The sequence below is a fragment of the Molothrus ater genome, chromosome 15 (assembly GCF_012460135.2).
Source record: "Molothrus ater isolate BHLD 08-10-18 breed brown headed cowbird chromosome 15, BPBGC_Mater_1.1, whole genome shotgun sequence".
Taxonomy (NCBI): Eukaryota; Metazoa; Chordata; class Aves; order Passeriformes; family Icteridae; genus Molothrus; species Molothrus ater.
In genome coordinates this window covers 17,735,636-17,755,655 of record NC_050492.2, presented here as the reverse complement: position 1 = coordinate 17,755,655, position 20,020 = coordinate 17,735,636, and the positions used below count along the sequence as shown (strand labels likewise).

The 20,020-nt window shown below is 54.2% G+C and overlaps 1 protein-coding gene across 1 annotated transcript in view; it reads right to left on the bottom strand.

Annotated features, from left to right (window-relative positions):
* Window positions 1–503: 503 nt before the first annotated feature.
* ARHGAP26 (Rho GTPase activating protein 26) overlaps window positions 504–20,020 on the bottom strand; it is an 89,844-nt gene continuing 70,327 nt past the window's right edge. Inside the window, exons 20-22 of the mRNA XM_036391497.1 lie at window positions 7,329–7,439; window positions 5,349–5,440; window positions 504–3,137 (exon numbers count right to left, since the gene is read on the bottom strand). Of these exons, the coding sequence (XP_036247390.1) occupies window positions 3,049–3,137; window positions 5,349–5,440; window positions 7,329–7,439 (292 nt within the window). The 3' untranslated portion in view covers window positions 504–3,048. The remainder of the gene's footprint in view (window positions 3,138–5,348; window positions 5,441–7,328; window positions 7,440–20,020) is intronic.

The following is a 20,020-nucleotide window of genomic DNA, read 5'->3' as shown; positions in this document are numbered from 1 at the left end:
GCACCAAACCCAACCCAACCCAACACCAAACCCAACACCAAACCCAACCCAACACCAAACCCAACCCAACCACAACTCAGCACCAAACCCAGCCCAACACCAAACCCAGCCCAGCACCAAACCCAGCCCACCCCAATTAATCCAACTGCCACCAAACCCAGCCCAAACTCACGGTGTGTTTGTGGAACATCAGCCATTGATGTGCAACATGGCAGGGCTGCACCAAGAGACTCTTCTGATGTCAGCTCCAACAGCCACCATTGCACCTTCTCTTTTTTTTTGTGACTGACCGGGGGCCATGGGAGAGGCTCAGCCCACTGGCAGTGTCACCACCCAGCTTTCGTTTCATTTTGACTGAAGATTTTAATATTAACCATCAAATGCTGTGTCAGGCTGGTTTAAAAAATATTTCCTACCTTTAATTTCTTTTGGAATAAACCAATGTTTACTACAGTATTAAAGCTGGCCCAAAATGGGAACATTTAGTAAGCGTTCCAGACAAGTTTTTCTTTTTGGAAAATTTTAATTAAAAAAAAAAAATATTCCACTGGCTCTCCTGTAAGAGCAATAACTTCTGCCTCGGTTTGATTTCCTTTCCTCCAGGAGACATCTCGTAAATAGATGTGTGTGGGACTTTTGTTCCCAGAAACTCTCTAGGTAGCACATCCAAGAGCTCCCAAGTGCTTCTGAAAAGGAATTTACTGTGGTCTCGGAGTAACTGGAGTATCCAAGGAGCTGGAGGGGGACCTTGCACGGAAAGGTTTTGTGGGGACACGGCGGGAGCAGCGTGGTGCTGCTGCTCACACAGCATTGCTAAGCAGGTCCCAAACACCCTGTCCCCAGATAATGCCTTTTGGAGGGCTCTTGGCAGCTTGCAATCCCCATTCATCCCCAGCACTCACTCTGCTCCAGCAGCATCCCAGCAAGGCAGGAGGGAGCTCGGCACAGGACAGTTACAGACACACACAAACAGTGCTAAAGGATGAAGCATGAAGGGTTTTTTACAATCCTTTCCATCAGCCCTCCCCATCCCTCTCCCAGCCCCAAGGAGGGGCTCTCTCACACCCAGCCCAGGCACCCCGAGGTCCCAGCACCAGCCACAGCCACAGAGTGATGCTGGGGCTGGAAAAAGCCTGGCCTCAGCCTAAGCCAAGGCTGGATACAGCCCAGCCCCATCTGATGCCAGGGCTGGATAAAGTCTGGCCTCGTCCCTGGCCTCAGGAAAGCCAAGAAATAGCACAAGAGTTGGCTATAAAATCCAAGGATGGAGATGAACCAGCAACGTGCTAGGGAAACACCGGATGTTATCCCTACAAGCCCCTGGCCCTCTTCATCCAACACCTCAGAGGAGAGACCACGAGGCAGTTTGGGGACCTCACCCCTGCCCAAACCACACCAGCCACCTGAGGGGCCCAGAGGGGTCCCCAAGGGGTCAGAGTGCTATGGAGAGGGGGTGATCCCATGGGAATGAGCTGTGCCGCCCATCCTGGAAAGCAGGAAAAAAATTATTGCCTTTTTCCTCTATTTTTCCCCGAGACAAAAGCCCAGGAAGTTTAATTACTGTGGACAAAAACGTGAAGAAGGCTGAAATTTCAGCTGCCTTCTCTCTAAGTGACACCATGGAGTGAAGGAAGCAGCAGCTCCAGGCTGGGGGTCGGGGGCTTTGGAGCCTCTTGGTGACCAGCCTCAAATGTCCTTTGCTTCTCTCCTTACAGCTCTTCTAAAAATATCAAATATAGATCTTTTCCTCCTAATATTTTAAGATACTCTATTTATACTTTAATCCTTTCAAAAATAAAAAGTGACACATAGAGCAATTCAGTCACTCAGAGTCTTTAAAACTGTTACAAAAAGCCACGACATCCATCCCCAGCGCCCCGGCCTGGGGGCTGAGACTTTCTCTTTATAAAATATGATTCCAGCTCTCAAAATCCCGGCTCTGCAGCCAAACAGGGCTCCTTCTCCCACCCTCCCCCTTCAGCACAACCTGGAACAATGAGGGGTTTGCACTCCCACCCTGCCCAGCCCTCGTGGCGTGTCCACGGAGGCAGGAGCTGGGCTGGGGCAGCCAAAGGCTCCTCCTGGCTCTGCACAGCCCCACCCTGGCCACACCAACAGCAAGGATGGAAATAATTCACCTGGCACAACCAGCACTGCACAGACTTGGCACGGACGAGGCTGCAAGCAAGGGGAGGCCTGGAAAACAAGGCTGGAGAGAGGCAGAGGCAGCTCCAGCAGGGCCTGGGCACGGGTGGGAGCACGAGGTGTCTGTACAGTGGGATTTGGGAAGGGCAGGTACCAAACAGCCAAACAACAGGAGTGGGGTTGGTCTGGGGCTGCAGCACGAGGGCAGCACGGGCTGCTCACCTGGCACAGACTGAGGGCTACCCCACAGAATCAAAATCCTGGAAATACAAAAGAAGAGTTTGAGAGGTTTGGTCCAAAGCATCCTCTCTGCAGCGAGCAGGTGCCTGCTGAGCCCTGCCAGCCCTGGGCCCTGCAGAGCCCACCTGGGGCTCACTCTTGCCAGCAAGAGCCACCAGCACTGTGGTGGCACAAGGAGGGGACACCTGCCAGGGCTGCCCAGCCACCACGGGGGCTCAGGCCCCCTGCCCTTCCCCTGCCAGCCCCAGAACTCCCTGGCAGCACCGAGAGCTGTGCTTGGGGCTCCAGGGAAGCACAGGGAGCACAGGACTCCTCCTTGGTGGGACCCTGCCGGGTGCAGCCAGGGAATGTCCCCCTGCAGGAAACCCCCCTGGAGCAGCTCTGGCCATTCCCAGTCTTCAGCTCGGCCCCTTGGAGCACTTGGCTGTCCCTGGGCTGGTTTTCCATCACTGGGATGTGCATTGAAGCACCCCCAGCTCGGGGCTGGGGGAGTCTCTCCATGTCCCCAGGAGCACTGCAGGACGAGAGGCGACGTCAGATGCACACAAACATCCACAGCAGGCACAGGGCTGTCCTCACCCCGGTCACACGGGGGCACAGGGGCCTGCAGGACGGGCCATGGATACCATGGAATGCTCAGCAGTGGCTCTGTGCACCCCACAGTTATAGGAACTCCACGTAGTTCTCGGGGATCAGTCCTGTCTTGCCGTTGAGGGTCCCTTCCAGCCAGCCAGGCTCCTGGGATGGGTGAACTGCAGAGACAGGGGAAGGGCACGTCAGACCTTTCATTTGTGCTCATTTTTAAGGGAACTACAAGAGTTAAAGATGATCTTCAAGGTGCCTTCTGACCCAAACCGTTCCATGACTCTGTGAACACACCAAGGGGCTCAGACAGTGCTCTGTCCCTGCCTGCTCCCTGTGGGACTCCTTGGCCTTTCCTTCACCAAGTGAGCTGCAGGCTCCAAATACTCCCTGGGGCTGCTGGGCTGAGGGAAGTGAAGCATTTGGGATTAAAACAGGGGCTCAAGACTTCCTCTGGATTTGAGCTAAGATCTTGTGGAAGTTGGAGAGAACGTGGTTAGCTCCATCACAGGGTAACTGTGCACATCCCGCCTTGGCCTGGGCCCAGCCTGGGAGGGAAATTGCATTAGGGAACAATCCCAGTGGGAAAGCAAACCCTGCAACCTGATTGTGTGCAACCAGAAACCTGATCGGTCCTCAAAAGCCTTTCCTTATTCAATCAACCCCCAAAAATTTGCTGATTGTGCGGGAAGCAGGCCAGGGTTACGCCTGCAGGCAGAGGAACATCCCCTCTCCCACAGTCAGGGTGGGAAGCCCATGCTCCAGAGCCCCTGGAGCTCCCTGGGCTGCTGGGACTCGGCAGCTCTGGCCTCACTCCCTCACTCGTGTCTGGGTCAGTGAACTGGAGCTCTCAAAGTGCCACTGTGCCCCGTGGGTGCTGCTCAGCCCCAACCCCAGCTGGATCAAGCTGCTGCTCAGCCACGAGCAGCCTCACAGCAGCTCAAAGTCAAACTGGAACCTGGCTCCGAGTATTGCCAAGACCCCTTTGCCTTCGCTGGGGTTTGAAAAGGCCCTTGATCACAGCAAGAGTCCCACCAAGCCAGGCTGGTTCTGCCTCATGTTCCCCAGCCAACGTGAGCCCTGGCTGTGCTGCTGAGTGACTGGAACACGCTGTGTACTTTTTCCCTTGAATAATCCATTGATTTTTATCAGCAAACATAATGTATTTAATTCAAACTTGTTCCCCTCCTAGCTGCTCTGATTCCCACGGGCCCTCAGAGGGGAGACCATGTTTATTTATAAGATGACTATGGAGCTGCTTCGGAGAAGATTGTCTTTAATTCACATGCATTCATTCTCCTCCCCTTTCTGCTGTATTCGCCTCTATATCCCTGGGCAAAAACAGTGCATGTGGTAGCAGCTTCCCAAATGACAATGCTTAACATTTAAAAGCCAAGAATGACTTGGAAAGCAGTAAAAAGTCTTCTCCTTACACTGGGATTATAACTAAGCCAGAGCTGCTCAGTTCCATGGGGCACAAACTCTTGGTGCAGGAAACACCAAATCTGAGTTCATTAGTGTGGTCTGAGTGAGCAAAGACCACCTGCTCCAGCGCTCCTATCCTGAGGGACAAAGCACACGTGGCTTTCCCATCTCCTGCACAAAGCATTACAGCAGCTACTCCGACTCTTTCTGCTGCTGATATCTGGAATCTCATCTCCCTTGCACAGAATAACTCGGGGAATGGCAAATGCTGGGGCAGGCACAGCTCACCAGGGTCTCCCTGAGCTTAGAGGAGGGGTCGGGAAGCACGGGAGGGTTTGGAGGCAGGGGGTGTGCAGGGCCTGTGGGACAGCCTGGGAGCAGGGCTGGCCATGGCCTGAGGAGCCCAGGGCCTGTGGGACAGGCTGGGAGCAGGGCTGGCCATGGCCTGAGGAGCCCAGGGGATGTGCAGGGCCTGTGGGACAGGCTGGGAGCAGGGCTGGCCATGGCCTGAGGAGCCCAGGGGGTGTGCAGGGCCCGTGGGACAGGCTGGGAGCAGGGCTGGCAGTGGCACAGGCTGGGAGCAGAGCTAGCCCTGGCCTGAGGAGCCCAGGGCCCGTGGGACAGGCTGGGAGCAGGGCTGGCCATGGCCTGAGGAGCCCAGGGCCTGTGGGACAGGCTGGGAGCAGGGCTGGCAGTGGCACAGGCTGGGAGCAGAGCTGGCCATGGCCTGAGGAGCCCAGGGGGTGTGGGACAGCCTGGGAGCAGGGCTGGCCATGGCCTGAGGAGCCCAGGGCCCGTGGGACAGGCTGGGAGCAGGGCTGGCAGTGGCACAGGCTGGGAGCAGAGCTGGCCATGGCCTGAGGAGCCCAGGGCCTGTGGGACAGCCTGGGAGCAGGGCTGGCAGTGGCACAGGCTGGGAGCAGGGCTAGCCCTGGCCCGAGGGGCCCAGCACTCACCGTTGTCGAACACGGTGCCGGCCGTGAAGGAGAGCTCGGAGTCGTGCTCGGCTTTGCAGGCGTAGAGCGCGCGGGCCTTGCGCAGAGGGGAGCTGCAAGAGAGGCACCAGAGTGGGCATGGGGCCCCCACACCCCTCCCAGGGCTGTGCCCCTCTGCTGGGGCTGCTGCTCTGCTCAGCTACCCTGCCCTGGAGGGAGGGAGGGAGGGAGACACCAGCAGAGGCTGAAGGCTCTTGGGGATGAGCCACGTTTCACCCCAATGCAAATCCCAGTCTGAGCCCAGCTGGACTGGAGCCCACACTGGTGCCCAAACAGCACCAGCCCAATCCAGGGGTCCCCTCATCTCCTCTAGGCTGGAGCTGGAATGTTGTGTATCTGAGGGGCCATCACTGACCAGAGGTTGGCACAGAGCAAAGGTGGCAGCAGGTGCTGGCACTGACCCACTGCCCCTGGCCCCGCTCTGCCAAACCCATCCAAGTGCAGCTGCAACCACAAGGAGAATTTCACAAGGAAGAATTAGCACTTGGGGAAGGTTATTTCAAAACAGAAAGACAAGCAGGTCCGTGAAGAATTTGCTGCACTTCTTTAGAGCCTGTACCTGAAGGTAAAAAGATTTAACAGCCATTAGATTTTGCTGGAAGTGTCAGCGTGCCCACGCTGCAGGGGAGGGAATTGGAGCAGGGAGAGCCAGGAATGGAGCAACTGCTGGCAGAGAAAGGAAAAAGAGGGACCTCAGGCCTCCTCAGGCCCAGCACAGGCACACAGGGCTGTCCCTGCACCTGGAATCCCCACCCATCCTTCCCAGCTTTGGGCTGGAGCAGGGCTGGTGGAAAGCTGGGACACTGCCAGGCTGCAGTGCCAGTGCCAGCCCAGCCAGGCCCTGGCCATTCGAGCAGCCAGACACATCCAGCACTGCTGCTCAGCTGGGACATGGGCAAGGGAAGGGATGAAGTGCCCCAGGAGCTGCTGGGGTGGGGAACAAGGTGTCACCATTCTCTGATCAGTGGTTTTACCAAATTTTATCTTTCCAAGGACTTGAAATTCCTGAGTTCCTCAGATGAGCCCAGGGAAGCAGCAAGGCAAGAGCAGCTCCCCTTCAGACCAAACTCCAAAGCCAGGAGCTGGGAATGGCTTTGGCTTTGCTGCAGAGAGCCCTGAAATGGAGATCTCTTTTCTCCAAACTCCAGCTGCCTGACACAAGCAGCTCCCAAACACTTAAAAACCAGGATGGGCAAACAATCCTCCCACTCCAGAGGGTCCTTCACTGCCAGGAGGCACCGCTCACATGGAGTGCTTGAGACCATCAGGTGGAAAACAAAATATATTTCCAGGCTCACTGTGCACTCAGGGCACGATGGCATCACTGGTGCCAAGGGCACAGGAGCCTGGGCAGTGCCTGCTCTGGTGCCACCCCAGGGCACAGGGGGACCCCACGGGGCTGGCACACAGCTCAGCCTGACCCACTGCTCTGGGACTCGCTGGGAATCCTGCCCTGGTTCCTCTGCAGCTCCCAGGAAGGGTTTGCTCCAGCAATGCCCAAGGACCTTTAGCCTGGGCACAGAGCAGCCTGCGCTACCCCGTGCCCATCACCCTCCTGGGATCCCAGACAAGGCCATGGCCAGAAAACCAGGGGTGGCAGAGCTATCCAAAGGCACTTTACTCCTTGCAGTACACTTCTTACCTGTTGCAGAGCAGAGCAAAGCCAGCACAGCACTGAGCTGAGCTGGGCCCAGCAGTGACACCGAGCACAGCTCCTGCTCCCCTCACCTGGGGGCTGCAGGCTCCAGCCTGGCTCAGGGTGCTCCGAGGGGCTCTTCTGGGGCAGGAGGGTTTCAAAGCTCCCCTCTTGCTGAGTGCAGACAGCTGCTTGGGAGGGTTCGAGCAGGATGCCAAGGGAAAGGGAAGTGAAGTGGGGGAAACCGGGGAAATCCAACAGAAACGGCAAAAGCAACAAGAAGCCAAGCGAATTGTGCAACAGACCTGATGGGGGATGAGTCGCTGGACGTAGAGGAGGTGGGCATAGGACTTGATGGCGCAGAGAACATGGGCCAGGACGGTGAGAGGGGTGACGTTGGGCTTGGATTCTGAGGGCTGCAAGACATAACCAGAGACCTTATCAACATGCAAGCACAGCAACAAACAGCAACCGAGACACACAGACGGCAGCCGACGATAGCGAGTGCCTTGGGGATATTCCGAGCGTGAGACACAGCTACAGAATGAGGTGCCAAGACCTTGGGGAGTGTTTCAAGGCTGGGTCTGCATTTGTCTGGACAACAAGAGCTGGATCTTCCAGTCAAACCCCACTCCACTGCCCCGTCCATGGCACCTGGCACCCCGGGTGCTGCAGCACGGCCACTTCCCTGCCTGTGCTTTCCCCAGAGCTCCCAGAAAGAGCTGCTGGTATTTCTGGACGTTAATGATGCCTGCGAGCAGCCTCCACCCCCTCTGTCTGTCACTTCACTTGTGGTGCTCATACAATCAGTGTATAAAAATGGCATTGATTTTGTTCTCCGTGTTTTACATCCCTTTTTCCCCTCGCGCTGATTCCTGAAGCCACAGCTGTCAAACGGAGCTGAATCGAGTTACTGAACTGGTAATTGCACACAGAAGTTTCTGGGTCCTTCCAAACTGTTCAATTCAGGTCATTCTCAAGTTCACCAAAAAGCAATTATTGTACCAAAATACCAGCTTGATTAATTTACTGCTTCTCTGCTTAGCACTCATTGGTATTCCCTATCCAATTCAGATTAGAAACTCCATCCCTGATAAAACACCAGAAGTCTCTCTCCACACTGCAAGTGCCTCTGTAAAAACAAGTTGTTTTGTAAAAGCATCATGACTTATGTTTTCCCCTTGAGAGAGGGACAGTACCTCTGATCACACAGTCTGATGAGGTGGGGACAGGGCACAACCCCCAGGATGTCCTTACCCCTCAGCTGGGGCCTCCTGGGGCACAGGGAAGGGATTCAGGGAATGGTGGCTCCAGAACACGTGGAGAACCTCAGCCCTGCAGGAGCTCAGACCAACGTTTAACCTTCCCCAGTGTCCTCTGGCTGCCACCACGCGGGGATATTTATGACATGGATGCTTTCCCCTTGGAAATTGGACCATCTCTGCTTAAGGCCAAACTCTTGGCTGGACTCCTTGCAGAAGCTGCGTCACTGGATTCAACAGACACTGATTAATTCCCTCTGAAATTACAGGCAACACCTTTATTATGTCAGAAGATTACACATATAGAGAAATGGGTACAGCAGTGAGTGCAGCATGACTTCATCAGAGGCTGGAAAACATGGAATGCTGTCAGGTAGGCTATCAATGAGATCCTCCAAATGTTCTGCTAATAATCATCACTAGAAACAATCCTTTAGCATTTCTGTCATAAAAACTGTCCATCTTTTGAAAAATAAGCTTTCCTTGGTCTTTACCAAACCTGACAGCCATTGGTACTTACCAGAAACTCCATCTATTCCCACCCCGAAATGGGAGGTGCTACCAAGGTGACAAGTCATCCCAAACTGCCAAAATTAACCCTTTAAGCACAACTTCTTTCAAAGAGATGGCTTAGCAATTCCCTTCTCCAAGAGGGGCCTGGCCAAGGTGGGACTTGGAGGGGCGATGAGCTGGTGACCAAAATGTGGCTGAGCCTGTCCTGCTGAGAGTGGCCACCAACACCCAACAGCCCTCCCAGCACTGTGGCTGTGGGCAGCAGGCTCGAGGTGCAAGAGGCCATGGCACTGGGTGTGCCAGCATGGGATGGGCACTGTGACATGGCACTGGTGTGCCAGCATGGGATGGGCACTGTGACATGGCACTGGTGTGCCAGCACGGGATGGGCACTGTGACATGGCACTGGTGTGCCAGCACGGGATGGGCACTGTGACAGGGCACTGGTGTGCCAGTGATGGGATGGGCACTGTGACATGGCACTGGGTGTGCCAGCATGGGATGGGCACTGTGACATGGCACTGGTGTGCCAGTGATGGGATGGGCACTGTGACATGGCACTGGTGTGCCAGCATGGGATGGGCACTGTGACAGGGCACTGGTGTGCCAGTGATGGGATGGGCACTGTGACATGGCACTGGTGTGCCAGCACGGGATGGGCACTGTGACATGGCACTGGGTGTGCCAGCATGGGATGGGCACTGTGACAGGGCACTGGTGTGCCAGCACGGGATGGGCACTGTGACAGGGCACTGGTGTGCCAGTGATGGGATGGGCACTGTGACATGGCACTGGGTGTGCCAGCACGGGATGGGCACTGTGACATGGCACTGGTGTGCCAGTGATGGGATGGGCACTGTGACATGGCACTGGGTGTGCCAGCATGGGATGGGCACTGTGACATGGCACTGGTGTGCCAGTGATGGGATGGGCACTGTGACATGGCACTGGTGTGCCAGTGATGGGATGGGCACTGTGACATGGCACTGGTGTGCCAGTGATGGGATGGGCACCATGTCTGCCACCAGCCCCGGTCCTCTCCACTGCACAAAGGAAGGAAAATCCAATGGTACAGGGCTCCAGGACTGGAAATTGCTACTGCACTTTTTGAGATGAAATCATGGCAAAAGAATGCAGCTCTCATTTCTCCTCAAGGCGCTGTCATTGCTCCACCACTGTGCGCCTGCTCCGCTCATGACAGCAGGGAATGCAACCAGCAGGATCTCAGAGTTATCAGGGAAAAAAGCCTGAAAGAACCAACACTTGGGCCAGCCTCTGCCTGAGAAGTTATCAGTAGTTTGGAGCAGGATTTTGGTGTCTTTGGAACCCTGGTGGCACAGAAAACACTCTGTGCCCAGCAAAGCCACAGAGAGAGCGTGTCACTAATTCCAGTGTGTGCATTGGGGTGTGCAGAGCACCTGGCAGGTGCTCACAGAGGAGATGAACATGGTCTTATGGTGACTGAGCTGCTCTGCAAGTCCTTCCAGAACATTTCCTCAAGAAGAACCCATGGATAGCTCAGGACTCACCTGAGCTGCTGCCCAGCACTGACAGACCCTGGGGTATGATGGGTATGGAGGGTTCACCTCCCTCCCATGAAATACACAGGAATTTATTTTCAAGCTGCTGCTTGAGTTTCACCTTCCTGAGCTTATGTGACTGCCAGACCCAAGTCCTGCCTCGCTGGAGATGTCAGTGCACAGGAGGGAACGGGCTATCCCAAGGTCTCTGGCGTTTTGGAAAACAGTTTTCTTGTAGGATCCAATTTCCTTTGTTTCTCACAAAAAGAGCAGAGATGGTGAGAGGCTGAGGGGAAGTTCTGGCAGCTGCCTGCAGGCAGCAAATGTCAGCTGGACGTTTTTTTTCTTCTTCTTACTCAGGAGGGCTTTGCGAGGGGCTCTTCCTGTTGGGTGCACAGTGGAAACAAAACAGAGAAAATTGCTAAGAACCAAAACCATCAGAAGCAGGAAACAAAGAAATGGCTCAAATTAGAGTCTTCCAAGGTGAGAATGGACCTTTCCCTAGCAGAAGCAGCTGGGGGAACTCCACAAGTCCGTAGCCCAAGGCATCCTGGGGCTCTTGCCCTTCCTGCTGGTTTGACTGCGCCTCGGAGGCAGTGGCTGTGGTCCCACAGGGAGGGAGCTCTGCTGGGCACGGGCAGGGCAAGGAGGGCACTGTGCCACAGCACCTGCAGGGGCACCTGCACCTTCCACTCCATGTGTCCCTCTGGCAATCCCACTCTTCCAGCAAACACAGTACTTGGAAATGAATTTAGGAGCTAAATCCTCCTCCCTGCTTCCCGCGCCGGCCGTACACGCTGCCTTTCCCATGCAGATGTTTAGTTTGCTGCCCAAACATGTGAAAAAAAGCTCTTGTTTCAAGACTCTGATGGAGTTGCTGGAAGTAAAAAAAAAATTTTGTGCTCTTTTCTCCTAACCTGCCTCTTTCATTGCTCTTCCTCCCCCAGGCTGCCTCTGGCGCTCCTCAGCCGGCTCAGGCCCCCAGGCATGTGCAGCTCTCAGAGCCCCTCTCAGCAGGTCTCCAGACAAGTTCTGCTGCTTTGATCTCCTGGCCGAGAGGACATCAGTTCCACTTCAAACATGTTTATTTTTGTGGAACTCGGGGCTATTTCTGCCACAGAACATCTCAGAGCTATGGACGGGCAGAGCCCACTGATGCATTCCAGCCCTTTCATGAAATCACCTCAAGAATAAACAACAATATTCCCCTTCTGACATGATCAGTACCTGACTGCAGAAAAATACATCAAGGACCACCCAGCCCTTTGCTCCCTGATCTATTCCTATAGAACAAAGCTGTGGAACATAAGGTTCTTCTCAAAGGTAACAAGAAAAAAAGAAAATTACAGCTTTATGTAATGCCAAAGCACTTCAGCTCTGCTGAAACAAGGACAAGACTGCAGCTCACCAGCTGCCATGGCTCAGTTGCCTAAATGAAATGGAAGGCAGGCTGGGTCTGGGAAGCTCATGGAGCTCAAGCAGTGCAGCAGGTCCCAGCAAAGCTTGGAGTGATGGATGGGCTCTAGGAAGCAGCTCCTGGGCACCCCTGGCAGAACCACCCCAGACCTGACCACCAGCTCACAGGGCTCCAGTCTGGCAGGGCTCTTCCTGTGCTTGGTAAAAAAAATGATGTTAAACTCTCTGCAGTGTTACTCTCTCAGAAGCAACGTTGCTGCATGCTTGTTTAGGTGGGAAAAATGTAAAGAAATTTAAAGAAATAAGCAGCTGGAATGGCCTGTGGTCAGCATCATTTGACCAAACTGGTCCAAAAAAACTCAAATTCTTCAGTACAGACCTTCCCCACATCTCCATCAGCACAGATTTCAGAATCTTCTTTCCAACAACACGGACGTGTCCCTCTGTAATCCTGATGACACTTAGCACATGGGTTTGTCTTGTCACTTTGCTGCTTGGCTGATTTCCCGTGTGTGGGAATATTTCCCTGCTTTAGTCATTTCAGAAACCATCCAAAAGCTTTTCCACTTGACTAGGAGAGAGCCCAGGCTGAGTTCTGGCTCTGGGGAGGAGCTGCTGTCCCACATTCCCATCTCCAGGCGCAGACGGATGGTGCTCGATGGTGCAGAGGGAGGAGGTGACAGGAACAGAATTCTGGCACGGAGCTCAGAGCCTGCTGCTAGTGCTGGAGACAGCGAGGGAGCAAGCAGAGAGTCAGCAGTGGGAGAGTTCTCAGCGTGAGCAAGAGCTGCAGGAAGGAAGCTGCAGCACCAGCCTGGTGCCAGCACAGGTGTCCTCGCGCCAGGTGAGCTCCAGGTGACGGGACATGGTGACATCTTAACAGGGAACAGCATCTCAGTGACAGCTGCACAACTTGTTTGAAACAGAGCATTACAGTATCACCAGCGAGCTACAGACCCAGCAGTGGCTGCTCTCACACAGTCCCAGCACTGGGACAGGCAGGGGAGATGGGGCAGGGCAGGGAACGGAGGCAGCCACAGCTCCTGCCTGGACAAGACCTGGAGTCACAGAATGGCCTGGGGCTGGAAGGGACTTAAAGCCCATCCAGTGCCACCCCGACCTCCCACTGTCCCAGGCTGCTCCCAGCCCTGTCCAGCCTGGCCTGGGGCACTGCCAGGGACCCAGGGGCAGCCCCAGCTGCTCTGGGCACCCTGTGTCACCTGCCCACCCTCCCAGGGAAGCATTGCTCCCCAAGATCTCACTCCACCTTTTGCTCAGCAGCTGCATTTTCTGCTCCATCAATACCCTCCTCCCTCTTCCTCTCTGCCCAAAAGGCTCTCAGCTGACTCAAAATCAGGCTGGAAGGTTTTATGTTGAACCAAGTGCTTTCAAACTGTGTTAAAGCTCTTAATTATTAATAGAAAAGTTGTAATGTGGCAGCAGGGAGCCAAAGCAGCAGTTTAGGAGGGAAGTGTTGGTAAATCAGGAGCCAGTGTCTTAGTCATGGCTTCTCCATCGTGCCACAGCTTCTAACATGAGATAATGCTGCAAGGCTGGGTGCATTAGTCACCAACAAATTCTGTTTGCAATTAAGCAGAACTCAACAGCCCTCCAGAAATCTCACTCCTCTCTGGCATTCAATGCACTGCAATCTTACATCCCCCTGAAAAGAAAACTCTCCCATCTGCCACCCCAACAACCATATGGGATCCTTGGAAAATGAAGGAAATTAAAGTCCCTGTGGGATCACAGCTCCCAGCTCAGCTGTGGGGGGTTTGGGAGGATCAAATATTTGAGCTAAACACATCCTGTGCCCCAGGCAGCCCCAGGGCACTGCCGGGCTGGCTCTGCCAGCCACCAGCAGCTAAACTCAGCTGTGTGGCTGAGGGTGACCTCCTTTTGGGAACTCAGAGCTGCAGGGAAGTGAGGGATCCAGAAGGATGCTGTCCTTGCTGCCAGCCATCACCACCTGCCCCAGGGAGGGCAGCCCTGACCCCTGCCCAAGGCTCCCACCCCGTGCGGCCCCAGCGCCCTGGGAGCCTGGCTTTGGGTGCCAAGTGAGGGCATTTGGTTCTTATTTCCCCAGGCTGAGCCCTCCTGTGGCTGGCAGAGCTGTTCTGCTGCAGGAGCCAGCAGGGATGCTCAGATGGCCCAAGGCAGGCGATGGGGGATCCCCTGCTCTGCCCCACAAGCTCCCAGGGGGGAACACAGTGCTCTGCCACCCCCAAGGAGGGCACAGACCTCGGGATGGCAGCAGCAACTGCCCCCAGGAGCTGGCACTGTCAGCGCTCCAAGGGGAGAGAGACTCCTCTCACTTTTAAAGCTGTTTCTGGAAACGACCAGAACAGTTATTCCCCACTGTAAAAAATTCATTCCTGGCTAAGGAATATTCCCAACATAACTTGATAGGAGGCCACTTCCAGGCTCAGATCCTAACAGAAAACAAAGACAGTTCCTTTGAGGCTCATTAGCACCACAGGCTCAAACTCTCATTTTTTAGTGTGTAAATCTCCTCCCTGCACAAGGAGCCAACACTGCCCACGGAGAGCACACGCAGTGGGAAAAACAATGGGGATTACTTGGGCCTGAGAAGGTGATTTAAGAATAATGGATGATTAAAGACAATGCATAATAATTTTCTGCATTTTCTTGGTTTCCCAGATTTTGTTTTGTCCGTTTGGCCTCGTGCTGCCTTGCTCTGCAGCATTCTGCACACACCAGTTACAAAAGCTGATCAGAGCATTTCACTGCAAACCCCGCAGACCACAACGCTGAAACAATCCAACTTGATCATATTTATCAAAAGAAACACCATGTTAGTTCTGTTCTTTCTTTTTTTATTTTTTTTCACTTAAAACCACCAAACTTCGTAATAACATTTTTGCCTCAGCAGCTCTAACCAGCAAAACTCTCCTCCAGTTGCACAGCTGGGAGGTGGGAGCACCACAACCCTCCCAGTTTACTGGCCCAGCCTCAATTTCTCTCTCTGCCATCAAGCTGGACATGTAGCCTTGGAGAACCCTTCCCAGTAATCAAATACAGCAAAGATTAATGCATTCAATTGACTTTTTCATGGTGAGCTATTTTTCCACTCCTTTTCCTGTGTGCTTTCCCAAATCCCCCTGTGCTGCACCCACCGCCGTGCTGTGCACCCAGCACTTCCAGCCCAGGCTCCCCAGCAGTTCCCTTCCCAGTGCCCAGCCAGGACACCTTCCCTGAGGATCCCCCACTCCCAGCCCAGGGCACGGGGCCAGCCTGGGGACTGTGACAGCTCTGGGGCTGCTGACAATGTCCCAGCTTAGCACTGCCCTGTCACCAGTGTCTGCACAGCAGCCACGGGATTGGGTTACCCCCAGGTGAGGGGAAAGCAGAGGCCTTGCAGCTCCAGCTAATTTAGGAGATTAATTAGGCACAAGGATCCCCTTTCAGAGGAGACACGATGTCTCTGTGAGCAGCAGCCCTGCTCTGCTCAGTCCCTTTGGGGGAACTGTCAGCCTTCTGCTGGGAAAGGGAAATGGGATGGTGTGGGAGGGGTGGCCCCCGGGGTGGTCCCCATCTGAACCCTGCTCACATCCCCTGTGCCAGCCCAGCTCCTTCCAGCCGGGCCAAGGGGCAGCTCTGGGATGCTTTCAGCACTCCCAGTGCTGTGTGGTGGGGCTGGAGCCCAGCACTGCCTCAAAAACACCCCAGAGCTGTCAAAAGACTTCCAAGGGAGAGTCTGGGCCACATCCCTGGTTTTGAATTTGACCTCCCTGCAAAAAGAGGAACCAAAGAATGCACTTGGCCGTTTCTCTACTATATTTCACCTGGGGTGACATTTATAGGTGGCAGGAAGACCTAATGTACCATCACTCTGCTTTCAGCAGGCTCAATGAAAGGTTTGGCTGGGCTCACACTTGACATTCTGCCCAAAGGAAACTCAGACATTGACTGAGCAACGGGAGCAGAGCTGGATGGGGGCTGAGCAGGCTGGGACCCCAAAATCAAAGGGGGGAGGGCAGGCAGGGGAGGAGAAGAAGAGAAGCCTGGCCAGCAGGATGATGATCCTGAGCTCCACAGAGCAGCTCAGCACACAGAGTGCCTGTGACTGCCCCTGGGAAGCCTTTGGTGGAGCATCTTTGATTCCTGCATCCATCCCCCCACAGTGACTGGGATGGATTTCAAATCCTGCTCCATTTGAAAGTAAAATTTCCATTAGCCAATATTTGTCCGAGGCAGTTTCTTTGAAGAAGACGCTGCTATGCTGCGATCTCCACACTAATTACAGGAATTAGGAGAGCAAGTGCAAGATCTCTTTTTTTTCCCAAGGCTTTCCAGAAAGCTGCCTCTTAAGCATCATGTGCTGCTGAAGTTTAAGGTGCTTTTTTAGAACTCTTGCAAGGAAATCTAAATTAATTCAGCTTGCGAGAAGCACCCTTAGATGTTCCCAGAGCATCACCCAAATAGAACAGTGCTCTTCAAAGGCAGAAACATCTGAGGAGCCTCCTGAGGAGCAGCACTGGGAAAAACTGTGGATGGTGGGAGTCAGGCTGCAGGAGCTGCGGGGTGGCCTGGAGTGCAGAGCCTCTGAAGTTCATCTGTCCATCTGTCTGTCCATCTGCAGCCATTCACACACCCCTGTGCCACCAGAGCCCAGAGGAGCCCATGGCCAGGGCAAGGCAGAGCATTCAGAGCCGCCCCAACTCATTCCTGCTCCCGTTAGCAGAGGGCTCTCAGCCTGACACTTCACCTTTGTTTGAGGGGATGAGATGGAGGAAATGTTTTGATCTCTGACCACTGGGTCACGTGGGGCTGGCCACAGGGCTGGAGACTCCTTTTATGAGAATATTTGGCTTCACTTTCAAGTTCAATTTGTGGAAAGTTTCTAGACCAAGAGCTGACTGAAAGTGAAGGAGCTCAAGCCTTGCACAATTGCTGTGCCAAACTCCAGGGCCCGTGGAGAGCCCACACAGCAGGAAAACACAGCGCAGCTTTCCCCCTGCCAGCCCAGAGCAGCACACAGAGATGCTGGGGCAGGCAGGATCCCACTGCTGGGGGCTTCTCTTACCCAAACAGCCTGGAACATCCCACCTCAAAGGGAAATCCACCTCTGCCCTCCCCAGACCGCCCCCTGCTCCTGCAGCCCACAGGCATTGCTCCTCTCCACACATCTTAAAACACCTCCTGGAAGGATACAGATGCTCAGAAAAGAAATCATTTAAGCACAACAAGGGATGGAATTCATGGAATCGCGAAGGTTGGAAAAGACCTCCAAGATCATAAAGTTCAACCTTCTGTATGGAATCCGTACATATACATGTATATATAGAGATATAGATATAAATTTAAAGATTATATGGCCATCAGCAGCTAAGCCTCAAGTATATTTATCTGTGGAGTCTACTAAGTTTGCTGCTTGTGTTTTCCATGAGCCAGGTTTAAGGACATTTGCCAGAGCCCTGAATCACTCTGGTTTATGGAGCTTTCTCACCACAGGCATGATCTAGGACTCCCAAGCTAAAACTGCTCTAAAAGAAACAAACACACAGACACCCTCACAACAGTCTGCACCAAAAAAAATAAATAAGTCACAGGATAGTTTGAATGTTATGTCATCTGGAATCAGCCAAGCAGCAGACTGGGAATTTTAGGAGCTTTTCTCAAGTATGAGGACTGGGAGATAGGCGGGTTCTGTTCTAGCCTGGCAGCAATCTCTGCTCCTCCTGAGCACAAACCAACCCCGTCTGAGGCACAGAGGATGCCAACCCTGAGCAGCCACTAAAGGAGGTATTGAGGGGAGGTGAAATAACCGAGTATCCTGACCCTGCCTGGAAGGCAACCCTTCAAGCAGCAAAAGCCTGGGGTGGGGAGGATCAGGGCTGGGAGCCACCCAGGGCACCTCTTGCACCAGCTCCAGCCATCCCACCGTGCTGCAACCACAGCAACTGGGTGTAAAACCCCCTGTCCCAGCCTGGGACCACAGCTGGGAACTGGTCTGCTCCTCTTAAAGAGCCATTTAGATAAGGCTGTTCTGGAGCTGCTCTGATTACAAGATTTTACCTAATCCCCCAAAAATGCCATTTATTGTTTGGCAGCCGAAGATCCGCCCCTCGGGGCTGGCCTCGGCGATCCAAACCCAGATTAGGCAGAAGAGCAGAGTTTTGGGGTCTGGCCTGAGCTTGGAGTGGCTGCAGGGAGCAGATGGAGGCAGACACTTCCCCCCAGCCCCCGTGTCCAGCTGGGCTCCCTGCACTCACCCACGGGTGCCCAGCACAGCCGGGGTGCTCAACCCCCCAAGGAAGGGCAGCAGGGGACAGAGGGTCCCCAGGGAGCCCCAGCCCTGCTCTGCTGGCCCCAACACGCCTCTCCCAGCTCTTGGCTCGCTCCAGGGCCGCGGTGGCTCACGGCCAGGCGGCCACAATGCGGTGGAAGGAAGAAGAAACAGCTTTGTTTTGCCCAAAGCCTCACAATTAATCAAGTTCCTATTTCCTCGCAGTTCCACGCTCCCCACCCCAGGCAGCTCCCAGCCATGGCACAGGCCCTGTGCTGAACACAGGGTTTGCTTTGGAATTTCACATGAACAGAGAACCAGCAAATGACATTAACGTGAAATAGAAACGTCTTTGCTACAGTGAGAACCACGCAGGGCCCTGAGAGTCCAGTGCAAGATGGGAGCCTCTGGGGCAGGCTGGCAGCCCCATCCCCTGGCACCCCCCTGGGTACCAGCTCTCCAGCCAGGAGGAACACGTGGAATCCCAGAGTCATTTAGGCTGGAAATGACCTCCAAGAGCATCAAGTCCCAGCTGTGCCCAATGCCCACCCTGTCCCCAACCCAGAGCACCAAATGCGACCTCCAGCCCTTCCTTGGACACTCCAGGGATGGGCACCCCAAATCCCTGGCAGTTCCAGTGCCTAAGCCCCCTTTCCATGGAGAGATTCCTCCTGATTTGGACCCCTCTGAGCACAAGTCACTGTTTTTATACTGACACACAGCAAAACAAAACACCAGTGCATTTTCCTGGCCTTTTTCCAAATTAAAGTGGGGCTGAATATGAGGGTGGGAGGAGAGCGGGTGAGAATCCAGGCTCCTCAGGGACAGGAGCAGCTGATTTATGAGTAAATTTCTTAAACAGAAGTCCCAGAGATGCCATTTCAGAGGGACATTCCCAAAGTGGCTGCCGGGAAGGCAGGATGAGGGTGGGACCTGCTCCTGCGCCTCTGCACCTCTAATTGCCATTATTCTTCAGGAATATAAACAACAGGAGCCACCCAGCAGAGAGCCATGAAAGCTCAGCAGAAAAGGGCCTGGGAGCACAGGGACAGGAACTGCAGGTCAGGCAGGTGAAGGACTCATTGCTGGCTCAGCACAGCCCCTCTGGTGAGCACAGATGGGCAGCACAGCACAGCACAGCCAGGAGAGGGACCAGCAGCAGGTAAAGGTCTGTTTGCTCCACCTCACGTGCTCTTGCTTTCCTGTGTCCCAGCTGATAACTGTCAAAGAAACCTGCATTTTTAAGAGACCATTTTTCCAAAGAAACCCTACCCTCTCCTGTTTGATGCATTGCCCCATCCCTGGAAGTGTCCAAGGCCAGGCAGGACAGGGCTTGGAGCAACCTGGGACAGTGGAAGGTGTCCCTGCCTGTGGGGTGAAGGAGTTGAAGGTCATTCCAAGCCAAAGCAGTGTGTGGATTCTGGGATGGTGAGGGCCTTCAGAGCAGAGCACAGGAACGGAGCAATGGGAGGAAGGTGCAGCATCACCCCAGTCCCATGGCTCTGCTGTGCTGTCCCCTGTCCCCCAGCTCCCTCCCAGCCACCTGGAGAAGTCCCTGATACAGACAGTAATAGTAGAAATTTCTCTCATTTTCAGTCATGGAAAGAGAAATGTTCAATTTTAACTGGGATGCCTAATGAAGATTTATTTATGTGGGAATAACCACTCTTCCTTGGAGTAACTGGGTTATTTTTTCATGACCACTAGACCTTAGATCTGCTCCTCATTTCTTTCCATACCCACAGAGGGCAAGAAATAGCCATACTTGGTCAGTGAGAAAATGAAATTAAATGCAAATAGACATGCACTGACTAAATCTGAGTTTCCCAAGGTTATTATTTCCCTAAATGCCAAGTCCCTGGGGTGAAGGAGGGGCAGCATCAGCCTGGGCCAGGGCTGGCAGTGTGGGGGCTCAGCCCGGCCCATGGCCCCATCTCCAGCAGTGCCCTGGCCCTGAGGATGGGCAGCAGCACTGGGAACACTGGCAGGCCTGGATGAACATGGGAAGGGTGTTAAACTGCTTCTGTCTCCTGGTT